The sequence below is a fragment of the Lynx canadensis genome, chromosome E3, assembly GCF_007474595.2.
Source record: "Lynx canadensis isolate LIC74 chromosome E3, mLynCan4.pri.v2, whole genome shotgun sequence".
NCBI lineage: Eukaryota > Metazoa > Chordata > Mammalia > Carnivora > Felidae > Lynx > Lynx canadensis.
This window is the reverse complement of record NC_044318.1, coordinates 23,807,606-23,831,314: the sequence shown is the minus strand read 5'-3', so window position 1 is coordinate 23,831,314 and position 23,709 is coordinate 23,807,606. Positions and strand designations below refer to the sequence as shown.

General features: G+C 52.1%; 1 protein-coding gene across 1 annotated transcript; it reads left to right on the top strand.

The window, feature by feature from the left end:
- Nucleotides 1-11,739: 11,739 nt before the first annotated feature.
- Nucleotides 11,740-20,627, top strand: ZNF629 (zinc finger protein 629). The gene is made up of 3 exons (XM_030301105.1): nucleotides 11,740-11,908; nucleotides 14,510-14,617; nucleotides 14,773-20,627. Exons 2-3 carry the CDS (start codon nucleotides 14,545-14,547, stop codon nucleotides 17,304-17,306), a joined length of 2,607 nt encoding a protein of 868 aa, XP_030156965.1. The 5' UTR covers nucleotides 11,740-11,908; nucleotides 14,510-14,544; the 3' UTR covers nucleotides 17,307-20,627.
- The last annotated feature ends 3,082 nt before the right edge of the window (nucleotides 20,628-23,709 follow it).

Sequence of the window (23,709 nt, the reverse complement as noted above, 5' to 3'; positions counted from 1 at the left end):
CACCTGGACACAGAACAGCTGGAAGCAGGCAGAGCTTGATCGCCCCTGTAAAAAGCAGGCTTGTCCAAACCTAGTGGTCAGATCTCAAGGGTGAAAAACCAAACGACAAAACCTCCACGTATTATTCCCCTTACGATAATGTGAAACAGAGCCATCTTCTTGCCGTTGTGTATTTCTAGAGCCACGGGGTTTCATTCTTTGTGAATGCCTGCTGGAGCTGGCTAGAAGAAGATAATATTGTGTATCTACCAACCCCCTAAAGCCAAAAGATACATGTTGTAGGTAATCCCTTTACTGAGATTGCTTAAAGTGGGATGTGTGATTTGTAGCCGTGCCTTTAATTTTTTTAATGTTTATTCTTTTTTTGGGGGGGTGGGTAGAGACAGAGCAGGATCGGGGGAGGGGAGAGAGAGAGGGAGACATAGAATCTGAAGCAGGCTCCAGGCTCTGAACTGTCAACACAGAGCCGGACTCGGGGCTGGAACTTACAAACTGCAAGATCATGACCTGAGCCACCCAGGCGCCCCGTTAACAGTGGCTTTAAAAGCTGGACTGACTGGATTTATGAACTTAGCACAGCCATGAAATATCTCCTACACCACTGGGGCTTGGTTTCCCCATCTGTCTCTGTGTTGGACTGGATTCAGAATTAGGGGATGGGGTTGAAGACATGGTCCTCCGCATCGCAAAATGTCATTTTGATGAGGACTCACAGAACTTTCTCCTAAGCCTCACATGGACTGTGTACCCATATGCTTGGATCTCTAGAAAACTCAGCAAATCTGTAACACTTGTAGCAATAGCCTTATGTCATGTGTTTTCTTACCCACCTGGATTCATGTCATCATTCTCTCGTTTATACTCCCTTTGGCTTTTTTTGGTTTGTTTTTTTGTCTTGTTAATGACATTTACTACTTCTGCTACTATCAGTGATCACAGCCAATGTTGAGCAGCTGTGAGTCTTTTTTTTTTAAGTTTTTTTTTTTTTAAGGTTTTTGTTCTGTTTTTGAGAGAGAGAGAGAGAGAGAGAGAGAGTGCAGGAGGGGCAGAGTGAGAAGGAGAGAGACAGAATCCCAAGCAGACTCCTCATTGCCAGTATGGAGCCTGAGGGGGAGCTCGAACTCACAAACCATGAGATCTTGACCTGAGCCAAAATCAAGTGTCAGAGGCTTAACCAACTGACTGAGCCATCCAGGCACCCCAGGGGCTGTGAGTCTTACTAGATGCCAGGCACCTGTCATAGAATATGTGGCTATCTATAAATGCCTCAGGTCCTTTTCAAAACCAAGCAAGGTATAAATAAAGAAACAAACAGATTCCCTCATCTCCTTTATGGTAGCCACTTAAAGATGTCTTTTTAAATTTGAATTAATTAAACTGGGTTTCACGCCCCACATGGAGCCCAACACAGGCTTGAAGTTATGACCCTGAGATCAGGACCTGAGTTGTGATCAAATCTCAGACGCTTAAGGGCGCCTGGGAGGCTGGGTTGGTTAAGTGTCTGACTCTTGATACTGGCTTAGGTCATGATCTCACTGGTGATGGGCTCGATCTCCATGTGGGATCAAGACCCACGTTGGGCTCTGTGCTGACAGCGTGGAGTCTGCTTGGGATTCTCTCTCCCTCTCTCTCTCAAAATAAATAAATATAAACTAAAAAAAAAAAAAAAAAACCCACCCAGGTGCCCCAAAGGTATCTTTTTAATATCTGAGGCCGTATATATTAGAGAAAGGCTGTCCATCTTTGACTTCATGGTCCTCTTTATGGACCTTTATTTGTAAATGAACAAATCTACAAAGCAAAACAAAACCTCTTAGTAATCAGAAGCCATTAGTCAAGTGTTAACAACCTTACAAAACTCACACCCTAAGAGCCTGTGAGGAAAGCAGGGAAGGCTAGAAGGCCACAGAGAACTGCAGTCCCAGAATAGTCTTGCCTCCTTTACACAGTGAAAACAAGAATAGGGACTGAGTGCTCCCTCATGCCGGGGCCCTGGTTTAAGACTTGTCATGTGTTAATGCGTTAATCCTCACACCCACCTATTATGTAGGAATTGTTTTCTATGGTTATAAGGTTACTAGGTTCACAGATGAAGGAAATTTTCTAGATTTCATTTATATGGATTTCAGCAAGGCATGGAATCAAATCTCTCCTCACATCCTTGAGACAAGATAGATATAGGCTGGAAATCCTGCATTTGGAGTCACAACTAATTACAAGATTATGTACCACCAAAGCCAGGGAAATGCTCATAGATTTGACCCACTGTTTCTTTTTCTGGGACTGTCTTTTAAGAAAATGATCGAAATTTCAGAGATATACTCTCAGAGATGTTCACCAAATTTTATTTGTAAGAGCAAAAACTAAAGGCAGTGTAAATATTCAACAACAGGGCAATGACTCAGAAAAATATGGTGTATCTAGCAGGAATCATACAAACAGCCATTAATTTTTTTTTTAATTTTTGAACGTTTATTCATTTTTGAGAGACAGAGAGAGACAGAGCGTGAGAGGGGGAGGGACAGAGAGAGAGAGGGACACAGAATCTGAGAATCTGAAGCAGGCTCCAGGCAGGCTCTGAGCTGTCAGCACAGAGCCTGACACGGGGCCCAAACTCATAGACTGTGAGATCATGACCTGAGCCGAAGTCAGATGCTTAACCGACTAAGCCGCCCAGGCACCCCTAGACAGCCATTAAAATTTTGGCTGGGAAGACATTAAAGCACCAAAAACATAGAACTAAGTTTTTAAAAAAAGCTTAGAAAAAATATTTAGGAAGGAAATACAGCAAGGGGCAAAAATAATTGAACTGGGAGCAGATGAAAAATGAGTAATTTCGCTTTTTAATATGTTCATTAGTATGGTTATGTTATTTTTTATTTTATTATTTTTTTAAAAGTAGGCTCCTTGCCCAATGTGAGGCTCGAACTCATGACACTGAGATCAAGAGTTGCATGCTCTACTGACTGAGCCAGCCAGGCACCCCTAGTTATATTATTTTTGTTAAAATTTTTTATTTAATGTTTATTCATTTTTGAGAGAGAGAAAGAGAGACAGAGCACGAGCAGGGAAGGGGCAGAGAGAGAGGGAGACACAGAATCCGAAGCAGGCTCCAGGTTCTGAGCTGTCAGCACAGAGCCTGATGCGGGGCTCGAACCCAAGAACCATGAGATCATGACCTGAACCAAAGTCAGACGCTCAACCGACTGAGCCACCCGGGTGCCCCTATATTATTTTTCTAGTACCAAAAAAAAAAAAAAAAAAAAGTATCTAAGCCAAAGGTGAAAGCTAAAGCTAACTACTGGGGGGAAAAATGAACAGTCAGTATGTACACACACTTCATTCAATCTTCACACTCTTTGGAGCAGTCGTTTCCCTACTTTACAGCTGAGGAAACAGAGATTCAGAGAAGGTCCGGTGATTAGAACAAGGTGTCACAGTTGAATGTGGCAGAAACAAGAATTGAAACAAAGTCTGACTGGCTTTCCAGTTCCTCGGCTTTCACTACCAGGGTTCTCACCATATAGGACAGCTGCCAATCTATGGTACCTTCGGGTGATTTACGGACGGGTGCCCCCTCGGGACAGACGGACTGCTGAAGTTTTCCTTCTCTGGGCAGGCAGCCTCTACAACGTGGCCTTTGGCTTTTGGATGAAGCCAGGGTTGAAATGCGATCATACCTGTCCCCGGCCGGCGCCTTTGTGTACAACGTAACCTGTACCAGCGCCCGGGCAGCACGCAAGGTGGTGCCCAGGTGCTGGGACAGCCCCGGGAGAAAGGTGGCCCTCCCTGTTCTCCTTCAGGCCCTTTGATTCCACCCAGGGGAGAGTCTCATCTTGGTGCTAGGCCTTTATCCCCTCTCAGCTCTCTCTGTGCCTCCGTCTCTGGCACTTTCTCACATACACACAAAAGGAACCCCTTAGGGGCATCAGTTAAGTCTCTGACTTTGGCTCAGGTCGTGATCCCGCAGTTTGTGAGTCCGAGCCCCACACCCGGCTCTGTGCTGACAAAGCCTCGACCCTGCTTTGGATTCTGTGTCTCCCTCTCTCTCTCTGCCCCTCCCCCCCCAAAATAAATAAACCTTACAAAATAAAACAGAAACAATGCAAAAACTGAGTCCCTTAGACCCAGAGTCTTCACCTAATTATGCAACAATATATCAATGGTATTTATTAACATAATTTAATATTGATTGAATTTTGTACTGTAAAATTCACATAACATTTATAATTTCAGCCATTTTGAGGTATACAATTCAGTGACATCTAGTACATTTACACTGATGTGCAACCATCACCTCTATCTAGTTCCAGAACATTCTCATCACCGCAAAGGAAATATTGTACCTGTTAAGGTGCCACTCCCCAATCCTCCTTCCCCCCACTCCTGGCAACCATTCATCTGCTTTGTGTCTCCATGGATTCGCCTGTTGTGGATACTTCATAGAAACGGAATCATAAAATACGCAGCCTTGTGTATCTAGTTCCTTTCACTTAGCATGTTTTCAAGATTCTTCCGTGTTGTAGGACATATCAGTAATTTATTCCTTTGTATGGCTTAATTCATTGTATGAATAGACACCACATTTTGTTTATCTGTTGGACATTTGGGTTGTTTCCACTTTTTGGCTATTATGAATAGTGTTGCTATGAGCATTTGTATATAAGTTTTGATGTGGACCTATGTTTTCATTTCTCTTGGGTACAGACGTGGAATTGCTGATAGTTCTATGTGTAACTTTTTGCGGACCACTAAATTGTTTTCCACAGTGGCTGTGCCATTTTCCGTTCCCACTGGCAGTATATGAGGGTTCAATTGCTCCACCTCCTCACCAACACCAGTTACTCTCAGGTTTCTAGAAAATATTATTATTATAACTGTTCTTGTGGGTGTGAAGTAGGATCTCATTGTGGTTTTGATTTGCATTTCCCTCATAGCCAGTGATGTTGAGCATCTGTTCATGTGCTTGTTGGCCATCTGTAGATCTTCTCTGGAGAATGTGCAAGTTCTTTGCCCATTTTTTAATTGAGTTGTTTGCCTTTATTGTTGAGTTGTTACAGTTCTTTATATATGCTGGATATAAGTCCCTTATCAGATATATGGTTTGCTAACATTTCCTCTCCCATTCTGTTGTTGTCTTCACTTTCTTGATAGTTTCCTTCAATGTACAATATGTTTAAATTTTGATGAAGTCCAATTTACCTATTTTTTCTTTTGTTGCTTGTATTTTTGGTGTCATATCAAGAAACCATTGTCAAATCCAAAGTCATGAAGATTTACCCCTAAGTTTTCTTCTAAAAGTTTTCCAGTGTTAGGTCTTTGAACCATCTGGAGTTACTTTTGCATTGCATTCATTTTTACACTTACGATTTATAAGGAGCAATTTCCTATTCATCACACTGACATTGAGTTTCCTTCTCAGATATTTTTCTTTCAGTGAAGGAAAATGCACTGAACAGAGGGAAAATATCAAATAAATAACAGTGCAGGGGGTACCCGGATGTGGCCAAGATGGCGGGTAAAACATAGGAATCCCTGCAGTCAGATTGTGACAAAAGGTGAGGGAGGTTCTCTAGGAGACACTGTAGTTCAGGAAGGAAGGGGTAGGATTTAGCTGGATTTTGAAGAAGGGAAGCCCCAGACCCGGAGTCAGAAAATCCAAGACCTACAGATCCCAAGTTCTCACAGTTGCTCTGTGACTGGAACATGTTAACTGACCTGTCTGAAGTCCGACTGTTCCCTTATGAGTAAAAAAAAAAGGGTGAGAATAACTGCCTTGTATCAAGAGAAGCAAATTCTTTAATGTGAATGAGAGTATACGTTATAAAACAGTCGATGGGGGTGGATATCAGGGCCGAGACTCACATTGGCTGGCATTTGAACAGTACCCTGATGACAGGTGAGACTTGCCCCTGTGGAGAGAGAAGGGGAAGCATTCTAGAGAAGGCTGGGGTGGAGCTTATGACCCAGTGTGTCAGTGGGATCACATTAGAGGGCTCTGAGAAAGGAGGCAGAAAGGCTGGTTTCAGACGGGACCCAACGCTCTGGAGGTTTGGGGCTTCATTTTTCCAGCCACAAGTCTAGGTTCCCTAGAGTGTGGCAATGGTGGAATCAGGCTTCAAGTGTTTGAGAGCTTACTGATTTAAGTGTTGTAACCTTGTGTGACAATATAATCCTCTCCTCCATCTGTCTTCAATCTCCTTTCCCATGCTTAGGCTACAGTAGAGCATCTGTTCCAAGGGTGCTGGAGACCTCTCTGGAAGGTTGGCCCACGTGTCACATATGGGTAGGAAATCCTTTGAATTTGATTTAACGTGACTTGGATCAGGACAAACCTGAAAAGGAAATCAACGTGTTGTTTTAACCCCACGATCTCCATTCCAACCTTATACTCAGTATTTACCGTTTAAAAAGTGATTTTGAGGGGGGTCTGGCTGGCTCAGTCAAAAGAGTGTGCAACTCTTGATCTCAGGGTCAAGACCCATGTTGGGTATAGAGATTACTTAAAATAAATAAATAAATAAACTTAAAAAAATAAAAATGCATCCTTAAACAAAATAATATATATTCTGCAAGAATTATAATTATAATAAATAAACAAATAAATAGTAAAAAGTGATTTTTAAAAATTGGAAATCATCAAACAGAACCAAGAATCCAAAGGTAAGCCTTCCTCTTACCCCAGATCCTCAGTCCTCCTGCCCAGAAACCACTATCGTTTATAGGCACATATGTATCCTCCCCAAATAGTCAAACATACACAAAAGTATTTCAGAGAGTAATACCCTTACCATTGAGAACATTTGATCTGACGTGTCATTTTGCAGATGAGATAACTGAGACCCAGAATTGTGATGACTAGAGCTATTTCAGCTCATACCTTCATGCAGATACTTGGTAACAAAACGGTATACATATATTTATGTGCTTTTATTTTTTATTTATTTAAAAAAAATTTTTAAGCAGGACCCATGCCTAACACGGGGCTTGAACTCACAACCCTGAGATCAAGAATAGCATGCTCTACCGACTGAGCTAGCCAGGTGCCCATATTTACTTTTATTTGTATTTAAATTATATATATCCACATTTACTTACCCAACTATATATGTGGTTTCCTATAGCTTAATCAAAGTTATTGTCAAAATATAAAAATCTATTGGGGCACCTGGGTGGCTCAGTTGGTTAAGCGTCCAACTTTCGCTCAGGTCATGATCTCGAGGTCTGTGGGTTTTGAGCCCTGTGTCGTCTGTGCTCCAGCTCAGAGCCTGGAGCCTGCTTCAGATTCTGTGTCTCCCTCTCTCTCTCTCAAAAATAAATAAACATTAAAAAACATAAACAAAAATAAAAATATAAAAGTTCTTAATTTTCAAAAATTAAAAAAAACAAACAAAACCCGCTATTGATCATGAGGCCGGAGGAGAGGCATTCTGAGGGTGAACAAAGTGATGCTTTTCAGAAGAACCGTGGGGGACCAGGTGGGTGGGAAGAAGCCAGGGGGACAGGAGGCTGGAGAACCTGTCAGAAGTCACTGTGGTAATTCAGGGATGAGAACCAGCGGGTGACAGTGGCCTGGGGCAGGGGGGACAGAAGAAGTGGGCAGAGTCAGCAGGGGTGCCATATGCCTGAGGACCTACTGAGGAACGGGGTTCACAGGACGGCCCTTCAGGCCTTGGGGAGCAGATGACTAGGTATCGTGTAGAGAAATGGAGCTGGTAAAAAAAAAAAAAAAAAAAAAAAAAGTTGAAAAAAAAGGGGCGCCTGGGTGGCGCAGTCGGTTAAGCGTCCGACTTCAGCCAGGTCACGATCTCGCGGTCCGTGAGTTCGAGCCCCGCATCAGGCTCTGGGCTGATGGCTCGGAGCCTGGAGCCTGTTTCCGATTCTGTGTCTCCCTCTCTCTCTGGCCCTCCCCCGTTCATGCTCTGTCTCTCTCTGTCCCAAAAATAAAAAAAAAAAAAAAAAAAAAAAAAAGTTGAGAAATGGAGCTGGTGAATCTCCAGCTGTGACGTGGACAGGTCTGGTAGGCAAATGGAGAGAAAGAACAAGCCTGCAATGACAGGAACAGGGCTAGCCACTGACACGAATGGTTTTTGGTACTGACCACGTTGAGCTGGAGATTTTTGAGGAAGAGAACATAAGGGAAGGTCGTGGCTCTGAGCCTTAGGGACATGGTGGTTAGGAGGCACCAGGAGGGTAGGACTTGATGGGAGCAGCCTTAGGGAGCCGCTGTAGGTTCTTGAGCAGAGGATTGACTGATCCTGGCATCTCAGAGGTGGAAGGGATCTCCTAGCTCTGGGACCCTGCTCTTGTTCCACATTTGAGTTCCACACTCCTAAAAAAGCAGCCCCCAGTACACCCTGTGGGCGTGCACATCTCCAGGGAAGAAGCATTTCCTGCTGGCATCTGCTGGAGCCTCCCCTGCCTGTGGTTAGACAGCCGTCCTACTGAGCAGCCTTCTCAGCTCCACACTCTCAGCCTGAGAGTGGCCCCCTCCGTACAGCAGATGGTTGGAGCCTCTGCTCAAGGCCCTGGGTCGTCCCAAGTTACACACTCCCTGTGTCTCTCAGGACACAGTTTCCAGGCTCCTGATTCTCCTTCCTGCTGGGCAGAGGGCTGTGTGCTCTGACGAGAAAGAAGGAGGCAGCCCTGGCTAGACTTGATCACCTCTGAATTCTTGTATCATCTCATTTACCCCTCCCGTCCCTTGGGGAACCAAGGCCCATCTTTCTAAGGAAGAAGCCAAATCCCCAAGAGACAAAGTGAGTTGCCCAAGACCACAATGAGCGGTGAGGACAGAGCAGGGTGGGGACCAGGGTCCGCCTCTAGGACCTCACTGCTCTCACAGCAACTTGGACCTTGGGATACAAGGGCGTGCGTTCAGGGGCCATGTGGAAGGCTGCTGAGCCCTGACCGAGAACAACACGGCGGTGGGCTGTCCATGAAAGGAAAAGGGGGGTGGGTATCATCCTCATCTTTCTAGGAGTTCCCCTGCCAGGAGGGTCTCCTTTCGGGCCGCTGTGCCAGCTGCCTGTAAGTAACAGGACAGCATACTGTCACCTACAGTCAGAGCACCTTTTGCTTTCCTGGGAGCAGGACAAGCAAACTGTTGCCGGAGGAGGACGGCTTGGACTGACCAGGCGTGCTCCACCCTGCAGATTCCTCTCTTCAGCTCCTGGAGCAAGATGAGGGAGAGGACAGCAGGGCTGATTGGTTCCAGACACACCTGAGCCATTCGGAGAGTTGTGGTTAGGGGCCATGTGACCCTGGAGTCAGCATGCTTAGGTGTGAAACCAGCTCTGTCCCTCGTAAGCTATGTGCAAGTGATTTCCTCTATCCTTGCGCTGATAATACTGGTTTCATGAGTTGTTGTGAAGTTTCATGGAGCCCTTGGAATAGGTCTGGCGTGCAGTAAATACTCAATGAACGTAACTACTCAGAGGACATCATCCTTGTATTTATTACTCTAAACCTGGCGGACACAGACCAAGGGGTACAGAATCAGTACCTACGGTCAAATGGGTGTTGGAGCATCCACAATGGCTGATCATTGATAAACTGAGACCACCTCTCAGCTGCATGGTTGGAGTCACAATAGGAGCCACAGGGACTGACAAACTAGAAAGCCAGTGGCCTTGTAAGGAAGGAAGCTACTGCCCAGCCAGTTGCTGTCATGTGAAAATTTGGGTCTTGTGGCCATATCTTTGGATTTTCCAAAGAAGTGGGAAATTTGGATTTGTATATGAAATGTACTGATTTTTAAACTTGTTGGGTTTTTTTTAAGTCATGTATTTATTTTGAGAGACAGTGAGAGCAATTGGGGAGGAGCACAGAAAGAGGGAGGGAGGGAGGGAGGGAGGGAGAGAGAGAGAGAGAGAGAGAGAGAGAGAGAGAATCTGGAGCAGGTTCCACACCATCAGTGCAGACAGAGACTGACGTGGTGGCTGGAACCCATGAATCGCGAGATCATGACCTGAGCCGAAGTCAAGAGTCGGATGCTCAACTGACTGAGCCACCCAGGTGCCCCTAAAAGTACTAATTTCTAAAAGTGGCAATTAATTTGGTTAAAAAACCGCACACATAACAAAAAGGGTGTAGGCCAATTTAAACTCTTCTGTGAGCCTCCAGGGCATAGCTTTCCCATAAACTTACCGCCCCCCAGGCCAGGTCAGGCTTCTGCAGCCCTTGGAGGGGAGGAGACGGTAGTGATGGTTGGATCTGCCCCGCAAGCCACTCAGATCCCAAATCCTCCTCTTCTGCACCTGTCTCAGAGCAAGGGTGTCTGAACTATGAACGTGATTGTGCGGCCAGAGCCCAGCTTTGCCCAACTTTGCCACATCTGACCCAGAAACAGCTGGAAGAGATGGGAGGATGACCATCCCACGTGTTGTGTGAATTGAGCACCTACTACATGCCTGTCACTGTTCCAGGAGTTGGAGAGACAGCAGTGAGTCCAAGAGGCCAGCCCCTCCCCTGGTGGCACGGACATTAAGGTGCATGCGCACAGGAGGGAGGCACAAGTACAGACAGACGCAAACATGCAAATATTCCATCAGGGGTGATGCATGCTGCGCTGTGAGAAACGGAGCAGGGAAAGGGAGACCAGGAGGGGCGAAGGCCCTGAGGTGAGAGGTGTCTGTCAAAGGTGATGGGAGCCAGAGATAAGATGCAGACATGCCTGAACGGAAGGTACATGAAGGAGTCAGCGCTGAGAAGTGAGCAGGGGCAGGGCCCAGTGGGGCTCTCTCTCCTGGTGACCACATTCTCTGAACCCCACATGTAGGCCCAGAGGAGCTGCCGTCCTCTTTAGCGATTTCTGACATACAGTTTGTTCCTGTGCTCGCTCCCTCACATCCCTGGGCAGATAACCCTGTTCACACTCTCCTGTGAATCTTTTGTGTCTATAACATACACACTATCAAACGTGTTGAGTTCTTGAGGGTGGAAAGCCCGATTCTTGTTCGGCTCTGAGATCTCTCCACCTCTATGTTCCCCACAGTACAAACGTGTGCAGGTGAAATAATGACCTGATCTTAAGCATGTTACCGCACTTCTCACATCTTAGTTTCTTTTCCTGCAAAATGGGAATAATCATGGACTGTGGTGAGGAGGGAGGAGATGAAGGCTTTAAAACCTGGGAGCCCAGGTAACCTGGGCCTTGAGAGGCCCCTGGTGTTCTCAGGTTTTTAAAGGTCTCTCTAGCTATGAGCTATGAAAGGCCCTCCTTGGTCAGGGAATCCCCATTGACTTCCCTCCTGCCACCAGGGCAGCTAAGGGGGAAAGAAGCATGCTAGAAATCCCTCTTGGCTGCGCTTGTCCTTTCAGCCCAAATTCTTGTTGCCATGACTTATGATTTCATTTAAGCCATTTTTAGTCTGTAGGATGTTCCCTCCCACACCACAACCCAGGCTCATCTGAGCCCCATCCCTGGGTCTGAGTCCCAACAAAGGCAGGCCCAGGGGACAAGCAGTCACCAAATCCAAGATAGGGCTTTCTGGGAGTGGCTGGCAGAGTCCCTTGGAGATGGAGAGTGGCCAGCAATCTGGAGACCCCCACTGGCATCTGGGTTCCCCCGAGATTCTCCCGCTAGAGACAGACAGAGGGGCGTCGTCTCGGCCACCTCCCCGCTCCCCGTCCTCTTTTTTTTTTTCCCAGGCTGCGGGAGGCGAAGGGTTAAATCCCATAGAGCTGATGCTCTGACTCCAGGCTAGAGGGGCCCGGGAAGCTGGGGTCACTTCCTGCTCCGTCCCAGTCACCCTGAACTGGTCCCCGGGTCCTCAGCCTGGGATCACCCCTTGAGAAGGACCCCAGAGTCCTCGGCGTCCAGCCCGCCCCCCGAGGCAGGGCATTCAAGGGGTTAAGTCCCCTGGGGCTGGATTCTGCCTTCCGGCCTTTCCCAGACCCCAGAGCCGTGAGTTGGGGACGCCTGGGTTCCTGGGGGGTGGCCCGGAGGGCCCGGGACGGCCGCCGGGAACAATGGGGCGCGGGAGGCGGGGGCGCGCGGGCCTGCGCCCCCTCCCCGCCCCGGGCGCCGGTGGGGTGGGGGCCGGGCCGGGGCCGCGAGGGGCCGAGGATTCTGGGAAGAGCGCGAGGGTCTGGCTGTGGGGGAGGGGAGGGAGGGCGTGAGCATTCTGGGAAGAGGGAATTGGGCCGCCGGCGGGCCGGGGCGCCGCGGAGCGCCGGAATCCTGGGGGCCCCGCGGGCAGGGGAGGCCGGGATGCCGGTCTCCGGCCCGGGAGCCGGAACAGGGTCGTGGGTACCGGCCCGAGCAGAAGTCCAGGGTCCGGGCTGGTGCGGGCGTTGGGGTGGGGGGGGTGCCGGGGCCAGGGCGGCTGCATTCCCGCAGCTGCCTCCATGTCAGGGTCACCCTGGGCCGCTCTCCGCACCTCTGTGAGGCAGCCTCCTGCTTCTCTCCTTCCCTCTCTCCTTCCCTCCGCAGCTCGGCTGGAGCGGGGTCCAAGGCCGGTGCCCTGGGGTCTGGGCCTGGGTGGGCTCTCAGCACTTCTTGTCTCCCTTGGTGTTCCCACTTTCCTACTCCATGGCGGCCTTGCTTTAACCCTTTCCCTTCTGCTCTGGACAGCTGAGCTTGAATTTCTCGGGACATTCAAGGTACATGAGCTCTTACCTGTCCTAGGCGAGCACAGCAGGCCTCTTCAGAATAGGCAGCCCCCAGCTCAGCGGAGGCTCCCTGCCTCCACCACTCCAAAGACACTCACAGATGGGGGAGGGGGCATCCTCATAGCCTACGTTGCTGCAGAGATGAAGAAATTAATTTACTTCCCAAAATCTAACTCCCATCCCTCCTGCTGCTGTTTGGCAGGGTCCGGCTAGCTCCTGCTTCACTTTGGTTGTCTCCCAGCTGCCTCCTCATGAGTCTTTTCCGCGTCTTCTTGCACCACTGCCCCCATACATGCAGTGCCCATCCCACACAGCCACTCACAGCCCCGGGCCTCCCCAGCAACTCTGTTCAGGCTCTAAACATTGTGGGAACCTAGAATTTAGCTCCCGTGGCCTTATGCCCTCATCCTGGAATCCTATCACCCTTTTTGGAGTGATGGCTACCTATGTTTTACCTGGAGGCCACTCTGGACTCCTGTTGCTTTGCTGCCATCCCCTTGCAAATTGACCCTTAAAGGCATTAGGCCACCCAGGTTTTCCAGGGACAGGGGCATCTCATTCATTTCACCTTCATTCATTCAACAAAACTTAGCAAGCACCTCTTTACGTGTCAGGCACCGTCCTAGGCATGGGATACGGCACCAACAAAACAGAGCAAATGAAATAGAAGAAGGGGTGCCAGGATGGGCGTGATAATGGCAGGCTTCGGTGGGGAGTACTGTTTTGAGATCACAGGTGCAGACTGTCAGGCCTAGTCACTGGATTCAGCAAGTCACAGAAACCTCTTGGTCCTGGGAATTTATCTCATGGCCAGCAGGTTCTGTCTGAGCTGTCTTCATCACCATCTCCTGCCAGCAGCCCACATTTATGAGTTTCACGTGACTCCCAAGGTCATCTCCCTCTCGGAGGCCAGGGCAAGCCAGACACAGAACCTTGCATTTCTGGTCTTAGTGCTGCCACTTCCCAGTCTGTGACCTTGGAGAAATCTCCCTGCGTGTTGATTTCCTGATCTGTAAAATGGACAACCTGATTCCTGGGGCCCCTAGCAGGCCTGTGGGGAGGATTGTGAGAGATAACAAGGACACCACAGACACCGTGTCAGCTGCTGGGCACCCTCCACACACCTGTCCCTTCTCCCTTTGCCTTTCCACTTCCCTCTCAAGGTCATTCCTGCTGAAGCCCCCGATTGGCTTTTAACTGCCACCACCGCCCCCCACCCCTCCTCCCCACCGTGGCTGCTCTACCCCTCCCCGGCTGCTTGACCTTCTTTCTGTGTGGATAACAGATAACGGGAAAATGCCCCAGTGCTTTTGGAGAGCCCCTGTCCCCTCAGGGAAATCTGATTGCTTTTTTTTTTTTTTTTTTTTTAACTCTTCAAGTGTTGTGTTCCAGGCACTGTCAGTTCTCTGGGCTCATAAGGAAAGTTTATTGGTCCCAATTAGCAGCCCCATTAAGGAGGAAAATTAGAGTCTTAATGAGCTTCCTCTGATTAGCAAAATAACAGGTTTCTCAGCCTCTGGGCATCAGAGGGGTTGGGTGAGAGCCTCCTTCCCCTGTGGGTGTCAGATACTTCTCTAGCCCCCAGTCTGGGTTCAAAGGGTTATGGCTGATGAGCTTTTAATTACACTCTTAAACTCACCTACTGGCTTAGTTATGCGCTGAAGATCTGGAGCAGGAGTCAGGCCTGCAGGGGTAGGGGGCCCACGGTGAGAACTGAGAACGTGAGAACGGATGCCCAGAAAAATGGGGAGGTGGGAAGCTGAAGTTCACACAAGGAGTAATAAGGCCTGGGGCTGGCAGGTGAAGGAGTGGGGACTTGGGGAGTAAAGAAAAGCAGATGAACTCCATTGTGTGTTCCTCTCTCCACCCCCACCCCCACCCCTGCCCCCACCAGGGTCCCTGGAACACTGGGCAGTCCTGAGCTCTGGGATGGAGCCTGAGGCGGCGCTGTGGGGCCCAGATCTGCAGGGTCCTGAGCAGAGCCCCAACGATGCTCACAGAGGTGAGGGGCACAAGAAGGGACTGCAGTCCTGACAAGACAGCGGCCCCAGTTCAGGGAGGGGCCCAGACTCTGGGGGAAACCCAGGGGAGGGAAGAGAGACCCGACCCCACGTTCTGAAAGGAGATGGGGGCTGGAGACTCCCTTTCTCTCTGTAGGTGCCGAGAGTGGGAACGAAGAGGAGAGCCCTCAGCAGGAAAGTTCTGGGGAGGAGATCATCCTGGGAGATCCAGCTCAGAGTCCAGAATTCAAGGACCCATCAGAGATGCCCCTGGAGAGACCCTCCCAGGATCCCGCAGTCCCCGGGGACCCCCCGACCCCACCGGGTCACCCCAACCCTTTGGACCACCAGACCCCCCTGGACCCCCCCGCCCCCGAGGTAGTCCCTACCCCGTCTGACTGGACCAAGGCCTGTGAGGCCAGCTGGCAGTGGGGGACTCTGACCACGTGGAACAGCCCCCCGGTGGTCCCGGCCAACGAGCCCAGCCTGCGGGAGCTGGTGCAGGGTCGCCCCTCCGGGGCCGAGAAGCCCTACATCTGCAACGAGTGCGGCAAGAGCTTCAGCCAGTGGTCCAAGCTGCTGCGCCACCAGCGCATCCACACGGGCGAGCGGCCCAACACCTGCTCGGAGTGCGGCAAGAGCTTCACGCAGAGCTCGCACCTGGTGCAGCACCAGCGCACGCACACGGGCGAGAAGCCCTACAAGTGCCCCGACTGCGGCAAGTGCTTCAGCTGGAGCTCCAACCTGGTGCAGCACCAGCGCACGCACACGGGCGAGAAGCCCTACAAGTGCACGGAGTGCGAGAAGGCCTTCACCCAGAGCACCAACCTCATCAAGCACCAGCGCTCGCACACGGGCGAGAAGCCGTACAAGTGCGGCGAGTGCCGGCGGGCCTTCTACCGCAGCTCGGACCTCATTCAGCACCAGGCCACGCACACGGGCGAGAAGCCCTACAAGTGCCCCGAGTGCGGCAAGCGCTTCGGCCAGAACCACAACCTCCTCAAGCACCAGAAGATCCACGCCGGCGAGAAGCCCTACCGCTGCACCGAGTGCGGCAAGAGCTTCATCCAGAGCTCGGAGCTGACCCAGCACCAGCGCACGCACACCGGCGAGAAGCCCTACGAGTGCCTGGAGTGCGGCAAGAGCTTCGGCCACAGCTCCACCCTCATCAAGCACCAGCGGACTCACCTGCGCGAGGACCCCTTCAAGTGCCCGGTGTGCGGCAAGACCTTCACGCTGAGCGCCACGCTGCTGCGGCACCAGCGCACGCACACGGGCGAGCGGCCCTACAAGTGCCCCGAGTGCGGCAAGAGCTTCAGCGTCAGCTCCAACCTCATCAACCACCAGCGCATCCACCGCGGCGAGCGGCCCTACATCTGCGCCGACTGCGGCAAGAGCTTCATCATGAGCTCCACCCTCATCCGCCACCAGCGCATCCACACGGGCGAGAAGCCCTACAAGTGCTCCGACTGCGGCAAGAGCTTCATCCGCAGCTCCCACCTCATCCAGCACCGACGCACGCACACGGGCGAGAAGCCCTACAAGTGCCCCGAGTGCGGCAAGAGCTTCAGCCAGAGCTCCAACCTCATCACCCATGTCCGCACCCACATGGATGAGAACCTGTTCGTGTGCTCCGACTGCGGGAAGGCCTTCCTGGAGGCGCACGAGCTGGAGCAGCATCGGGTGGTTCACGAGAGGGGCAAGACCCCAGCCCGGAGAGCTCAGGGCGACACCCTGCTGGGGTTGGGCGACCCTGCCCTGCTGACGCCACCCCCCGGAGCCAAACCACACAAGTGTCTTGTCTGCGGAAAGGGATTCAACGACGAGGGCATTTTCATGCAGCATCAGCGCATCCATATCGGAGAAAACCCCTACAAAAATTCAGATGGCCTCATCGCACACCCAGCCCCCAAGGCGCCTCAGTTCCGACCCCCCAGGCTCCCTTTCGGAGGGAATTCCTATCCAGGTGCTGCGGAGGGCAGAGCCGAACCCCCAGGACAGCCCTTTAAAATGCCTGAAGGGCAGGAGAGCTTTGGCCAAAGGCTGGGCCTGCTCTCCTCCAAGTCCTACATTTGTTCCCACTGTGGAGAAAGTTTTCTGGATCGGGCTGTGCTCCTCCAACATCAGCTCACCCACGGCAATGAAAAGCCCTTTCTCTTTCCTGATTATAGGATTGGTCTAGGGGAAGGGGCAGGGCCCAGTCCCTTCCTAAGTGGAAAGCCCTTTAAATGCCCTGAATGCAAAAAAAGCTTTGGCCTCAGCTCTGAGCTGCTGCTGCACCAGAAAGTGCATGCAGGTGGAAAACCCCAGAAGAGTCCAGAGCTGGGGAAGAGCTCTTCTGTCCTCCTGGAGCACCTCAGGAGCCCCCTGGGGGCCAGGCCCTACAGCTGCTCAGATTGTGGGGCCTCCTTTCTCGATCGCCTGGCGCTCGTCCGGCACCAGGAGACCCACACCCAAGAAAAGTCCCCCACCCCCGAGGAGCCCCTTCCAGAGCCAGCCACCCTGCCCACAAGCCAGGAAGATGAGGGAGAGGCCCCCACCCCCACGGGGAGCAGCAGCCATGGGGATGGGGAAAACCCCAAGACCCTCTCGGAAGAAAAGCCCTATTTGTGCCCTGAGTGTGGAGACGGCTTCGCAGAAGTCGCGGCCCTCCTCCTCCATAGGAGCTGCCACCCAGGGGTCACCTTGTGAAATGAGTCTGGAGACCAGGGGCCTCTCTCTCCTGAGAGGAACACTGGCTCTCCCCAGAAGTTATGTGGGGAAAGGAGGAAAACCCTATCAGACTGTAGAGAAACGGAGCATAAAGAACCCTGGGTATAAATAGTGCTTTTACATCAGTAATGAGAAACCCTATAAAATTGTTGGTGGGAACCACTTATAAGAGGCAGTAGAGAAAAACTGTTGGGTTAGAAACCCTATAAATATGTAGGAAAAAAAAAAAGCCCTTTAAGTCTGTAGCAGAAAAACCCTATAAACCATAGTGGATAAAAGCCCTATTAATTGTAGGAAGAGGTCCTAATATGTCTCTAGACAACCCTATAAAACTGTTATCAAAATCCTTGTGAAACTATAGGGTCGGGGAAGTGCAGGGAATCCAATGGCATTGACTCGAGAGGAGTGACCCTCAGAAGGTGTAGAAGAGCCTCCCATGAACTTGTTCCACAGTGTTCTCTCCCCCTGGAGTACAGGAGGGAGCCTCTCTCACCAGAAGACTTGGACAGTGACACTGAGGAAAATGCTCAGCTGGGGACTAGTGTGGGGAGAGGCGAAAAATAAGTGATGCGGAGCCCCCAGACCCACAGAGAAGAAACGACCCAAGAAACTAGGAAGAGAAAGTCCAGCTCGCCGCACTGGGGGTTCCTTGGGATATGAGGCCAATCTTAGGTGATTGTGTGTTAGAGGAAGAGGCCCATGGAATTCCTTATCGGGAAGAATCAAAAAATGGGGAAGGAAAAGAGTGATGGCAAGCCTTTTTAAAGGCTGAAATTTGGGGTGCATAGAAACTTTAAGAATACTGGGAAGCCACCGCAAAAATTGGGGGGCAGGAGGGAGATTTCTGTTCGTGCTTTGAGGAAAGCAAACCAAGGTGAAGCTGTGGATGGAACCCAGCCAATTCGGGGCTGCCCAGTCCTCTCTGTTTCTGGGAGCTTGTTAAACTACAAGTGCAAGCAGATCCCAGCTCAGGCCGCCGGGGCTCCCCCCAGCCAGGCAGGATGGGGAACTTCTAGTCTGAGAGGCCTCCGGGGCTGGAGGGTCCCTCCTGCCCATTCTCAGGTCTCACTGTCAGGAGGTTTCTCCTGAAATCTAACTGCCACCAGGTCTCGCTTCCTCGAATTCTGTCCTTAGTGGAGAGGGGGAACCGCTGCTAGTCGACCTCCAAAGAATAAAGCCCTTCAGAGACTCAAGGCCTGCGTGTGGTTAAATCCTCCCTAGACGTCTCTCCTCCAAGTCAGTGAGAGTCATGTGTGGGTTCTCTGTGGCAACGAGGGACAGCAAGTCGACGGAATAGAGCGCTCATTACCCAGCAACCTGCTTTTAAACCTCATTCATCTGAGCTGCTTGCGAGGCTGCTGGCGGGATGAGCCAGCCTGCACGTAGTGGTGGGGGTCCAAACACCCTCCCAGACTGGGCCATGGGTCCCTGAAGAGCATACGGAGGCCTGGCCACCTTCCTCCCCCTGGTACTTGGAGCTCTCTGAAGTCGTGACGCCCCGGCCTGATCGTGGTCTTGGATGGGGACAGATCCCACCCACTTGGCTCCTCTCCTCCTCAGCCAGCAACCTTCGGAGGGAAAGGGGAGGATGAGAAACACATTCCCTGGCCCGACCCATCTCCTGTCTTCACACACCACACAGTTCCACTCTTTCATTAACGCCGCCAGACCCGCTAATGTGACTGTGTGTGGCAGGGGAGAGAGCCTGCTGCCCTATAAAATGGTTGAGTGAAAACTCTTCAAACATCTGTAACAAGAACCCCACAGCGTCACCCTGGAGACCCTTAAGGAAAGCGAGGACTCTGTCCAGTGCTGGGTCTAAAAGAAGTGCCCACTGACCCACGCTGGTACCACTAACGCACTGTGGTCCTGGAGTCAGAACTGAGATGCCGGGTGAGGGGGCCCTTCAGGAGTCGCATCCCTGGAGAGGGCGACTGGACTCCTCAAAGCTGTGGAAGAGACCTCTAATTCCATTACCCAAAAGCTCAAAAGGTGAAAGCCCTTCACCCTTCATCTCTCCTGCCCCCAAAGGGATGACCTTGAGTTCAAAGGATCAAAATCTAGAACACTGCAAGAGGAAAGACCCAGGCCTGCTGGGAAGAAGGAAAAGGCAGGTCTTGGATGATTGTGGGGAGACCCTTATGCCATTTGTGTAAAGCCCCACCCCACCCAAGTGCCAGGTCAGAAAGCACTACTGAGAGGGGAGAAGGAGCCTGCCTGCCGAATCTCTACTGACACAAGCGTCAACAAAGGGGGTGTCCCTATGAGACTGAGGAAGAGGAGACCATTCTCCAAGTCAAAGATTTTTTGTTAAGATGATAGTAGAAAGAAACTTCAGTTGTAGAGACAAACCCCTTGTAAAGCTAGAAGCAGCGCCCCTCGGAAGCAGGTCTGAGGAATCTGTCTCCAGGAGAGTCCTGGAGAGCAGCCTTTGGGGCTCAGGGGCCGGTCCCGGGGGGGAGGGGAGGTGGTCAGTATGGTCAAAGGCCAACTGTAGGCCTATTGAGGACTAGGGTGTAGCACACATAGTAGGATGCTCGCATGTTGTAGGGATGGGTGAGGGCCAGCGGTCTTGGCTCCGGTACTGAATGGATGACGTGGACACGATTAGGTGGGGTCTGGGGTTTCGTAGCAGGAAAGGGGCAGAATCGGAGACCTCTGGGGGGTGACCTGTTCTCTCTTGCCCACCTCCCCAAACGCCTTTACCCAGGTGCTTCCCTCCCAGAGTGAGCTACATCTTAGGAGGAACTAAGCAGGGAGCTGGCTTGGGGAGGTGGCAGTGTCCAGAGTCTCTCTGACCAGAGTAGGCAAAGGTCCAGGGGTCGGTCGTGGCACTTGCCACCAGAACTTAGTCCGGAAGGCGTGGTGTCCCCAAACCCTTCTGTCCAGCTCCACGCAGGCCTGACTTCAGAAGTGCCCCGGGGGAGGAGCCCAACAGACAGGGTCACAGAGTCACTGGTGAAAGCAAGGGGGGAGAGGGGACATCGATCTGAGCTTAGGGTACAACTTGGAACTGCTATGGCTACGGAGGTCACATGGGAACTCAACAGAAGCAGGCATGAATCCTGAATGGTGGGGAAACTTGAAACCATCACGACCAAGAGGTGGGATCCCATGACACCCGCTCCTCAGGTGAGCAGCCCCCAGACTCTTTTGCCCCCATTAGGGAAGCCCCACTCACCTGACTTGTCTCCGTGGAGTGAAGAGAGGCCCCACTTTTGAGTGTTGTGTGTCAATAACAGTGTTGTGTCACCGGTGGTCATGTTGATTAGTTGAAGAGAATAAAGGGAATAAGATTTCCCGGGTGTTTTCTGTCTTCCCTTTCGAGCCTGGAAAGAGCTGAAGGAGCCTGTCCTCTCCCAGAGCCCGGGTCCGTTTGTAACCTCAAAAGCTCAGCCCAGCCCAGGCCACCCTTGCACCCTTCATTCAGATGCCCTCAAATCCCTATCTGGTGCTTGCAGATAGGAGCCTGAGGGTTTGTGGATTTCAAAAATCCATATCCTTGGGAGAAAGGGGGAGAAATGTGCTGAGATGGTGGCAGAGCCAAGCAGGTCTTGGTGCCTGGCTTTGGCACCAGCATGCCATGCTGACTCCTGGGTGGCTGCCTGGTGCGTCCGGCACTGGTGGGCTCCCATCCAGCCATGCAGCCCCAGGGGGGCTCTCTGACCACGGCAACCGCGCTCCTCCCAAGACTGCCACAAGGCAAAGCTAAGCTCTGGTTCCAAAAGCTGCCAGCCACCTCCCCTGGTTCACCTGGGGCCCGGTCAGCCCTCCTCTGGGCCAGAGCCTCCTAGACCCTGAAGAGACCTGGATGGAGACCTGGCTTGTCCTCTCATCCCCAGGAGGTAGCCCATAAGCCCTCACTGTGTGAAGAGGCTCAGAGAAGGGCAGCCACTTGCCCAAGGTCCACAGGACGGCAGTGAGGGAAACCAGAGTGACCGGGAGCAGGCTCTGCACCCAACCAAGCCTCTCCTCCCCCAGCGCTGGGCCTGCCTGGGCCTGGCCTGGGCTCCACATTGTCTGGCCAGGTGGGGCTGCTCTAATGAATCCTCAATGCCAGGCTTGCCTCAGTGCTATCTCCTGGGCCTAGGCCTGGCCATGGCTCCCCGAGCAGCCACCTGAGGTCAGCACTTGCTCTAACCTGTAGCCTGCCTCTGTCCCAGCCTGCAGGGAGCCTCCTGCCCCAGCCAAGAAGCTTTCTCTCCACTTTCTCCATGCCGCTCTGACCCTGACTCGCAAGGCAGGCTTACTGTCTTGCCTTCCCTTTCCCCATGTAGAAAACTGAGGAGTAGAGTAGTAGGTAAGGGAGGAGGGTGAGGTGAGCAATGAAGGCTCTCCTGGATTCTGTGTTCCCTGCCCTGGTTCCAGCGCAAAGGTCTTCAGTAAAGTGAGGGGATTTCGGGGGAAAGAACAGGCACTGGAGCACAGTGATTGGTTCAGAGACTTAGCAGAAGGGGCTGTGGACCCAGATGTGGTGCCCGCCACAACAGAGGGTCAGGAAACTGGCTGGAGGAAGTGACCTGAGGCATGAGAACGGGCCAGGGGTGGGTGGGGTGGGGGATAGAGAGTATATAGCAGTTATGTGGCAGGGAGCGGGCGGTTAGATCACAGAGGGGGTAGAGATTAAGGTAAGGTAGAGAACACAGGCCAGAGTATAGAGCATCTTGTCTGGAGAACTTGGGGGTAGAGCACCACTGGGATCTTTAAGGAGAGTGACATGACCTCACCCCCCTCCTGCTCCCCAACAACTGGTGGTGTTTTTCTAGGTCTGGAGCTCAGGAAAGAGAATTGGGCTGGAGGATTGGGTCTTAGCAGCTTAGCTGTAGCCAAAACCATGGACGAACACACAGGAAGAGTGGCAGAGAGAGGAGAGGATGTAGCTTAGGGGTGGAGGAACAGGACCAACAGAAGACAGTAAGTATAAGGACAGTCAGGACAGTTAGCACCACAAGTCCAAGATTAAAGAGAGTGATTAGTGTCAAATGCTCCATTGGACCCTGTAGCCAATCACACAGTAGCCCCAATTCTGGTTAAAACAGGCACCTTCCCCACTGAGGCCAATATCTGCTCACCCATAAGAGGCCAGCTAAGGTCAGTGTTGGTTCAGGAGGAACTTTGGCCTGCCCATCCCAGGGGCCCAGGGTTTCACAGCCACTGAAGCCACTTGGGGCTACTGGGAGTTGTAAGGGGTCAAACTTCCTGAGTGGAGAGACCTGACCAACCCCAAAGACAGAGCTTCCCAGCACTGGGCAGACTGATTGCAAACCAACATTCATGGGGAATACTCTTTTCCTCCCACCACATCAGTGCTTGATCCTGCCACTGAAATTCTGGCATCTTTATCCCACACATTGGGCTTGAGCAAGTGGTTTGGTACCTACTTTATTAAAGACTCACAGAGTTTTTACTTCTCAGGGTATGGAGACTGGTCAAGAAGAGACTTTTCAGAAAGTGATGTGTAGTTAGCTTGTATTTACTTAAAAAGCCCGTGTGGAGGGGACTCCTGAGAAAAGCGAGTAGTGCTCACAGAGGATTGGCTGACCCCGACCTCTCCCGGGCGCAGCCCTCTCAGAGCCGGCCCGCGTCTCTATGATGCAATATGCTGCGTTTTTCCCATCCTGGCGTCCGCTGCCCCTAGGCGGCGGACACTTCCTGGAAGGCCCGATGCCATCCCCCGCCGCGGCCCGGGTCTCCGCCAGCGTGCCCAGCGCCGGAAGTCACTGTGGCCCGCGTCTCCGTCTCCAGTCCGACCTGGTCCAGCCACTGCAGCCCCACCGAGACGCTGGACGCCAGGTGGGGCCCAAAGGCTGACAAGGCCGCGAGCCCCCGCGAAGGCGGGACTGCTGCCAAGCCTGCGGCCACTACCGTCACCCCGCGCCCAACTCCGGCACCCAGCCCAGTCGCACTGGCCCCGGCGCGAGCCCCGCCACAGCCGCAGCGATGGCCCCAGCCGCAGACCTCACAGCAAGCTGAACCCACAGACGCCAATCGACACACGGTTCCCGAGAACACGGCCAGCAAGTTACAATGAAGGAAGTCATCCGCTGCGCTGCTCTCCTCTGTCCGCCTGAGGGGAGGGGCGGGTGAAGCCGCTGGGGAGCGATAGCCCGCAGATTGCGTCCAGGTCTGCCTTTGGCCGGTACAACCCTAGAACCGGCTCTCTCCACGGAGGACCTTGTTACCTGATGATTAAGGGACTACATTTCCCAGGATGCAGTACGAGACCCCCGGCATCCCAGCGACCAATTATTGAGAGGGGCGTGGCGACAGCGTGCAGACAGGGCGGCAGAGACGCCGGGATCGTGGGAGTGTCAGCCCTCCCCCGTAGCAGCAGGAGGGGCAGGCCGGTGACAGTGGAGAACGATGCTCTCTCCCTGCAGAC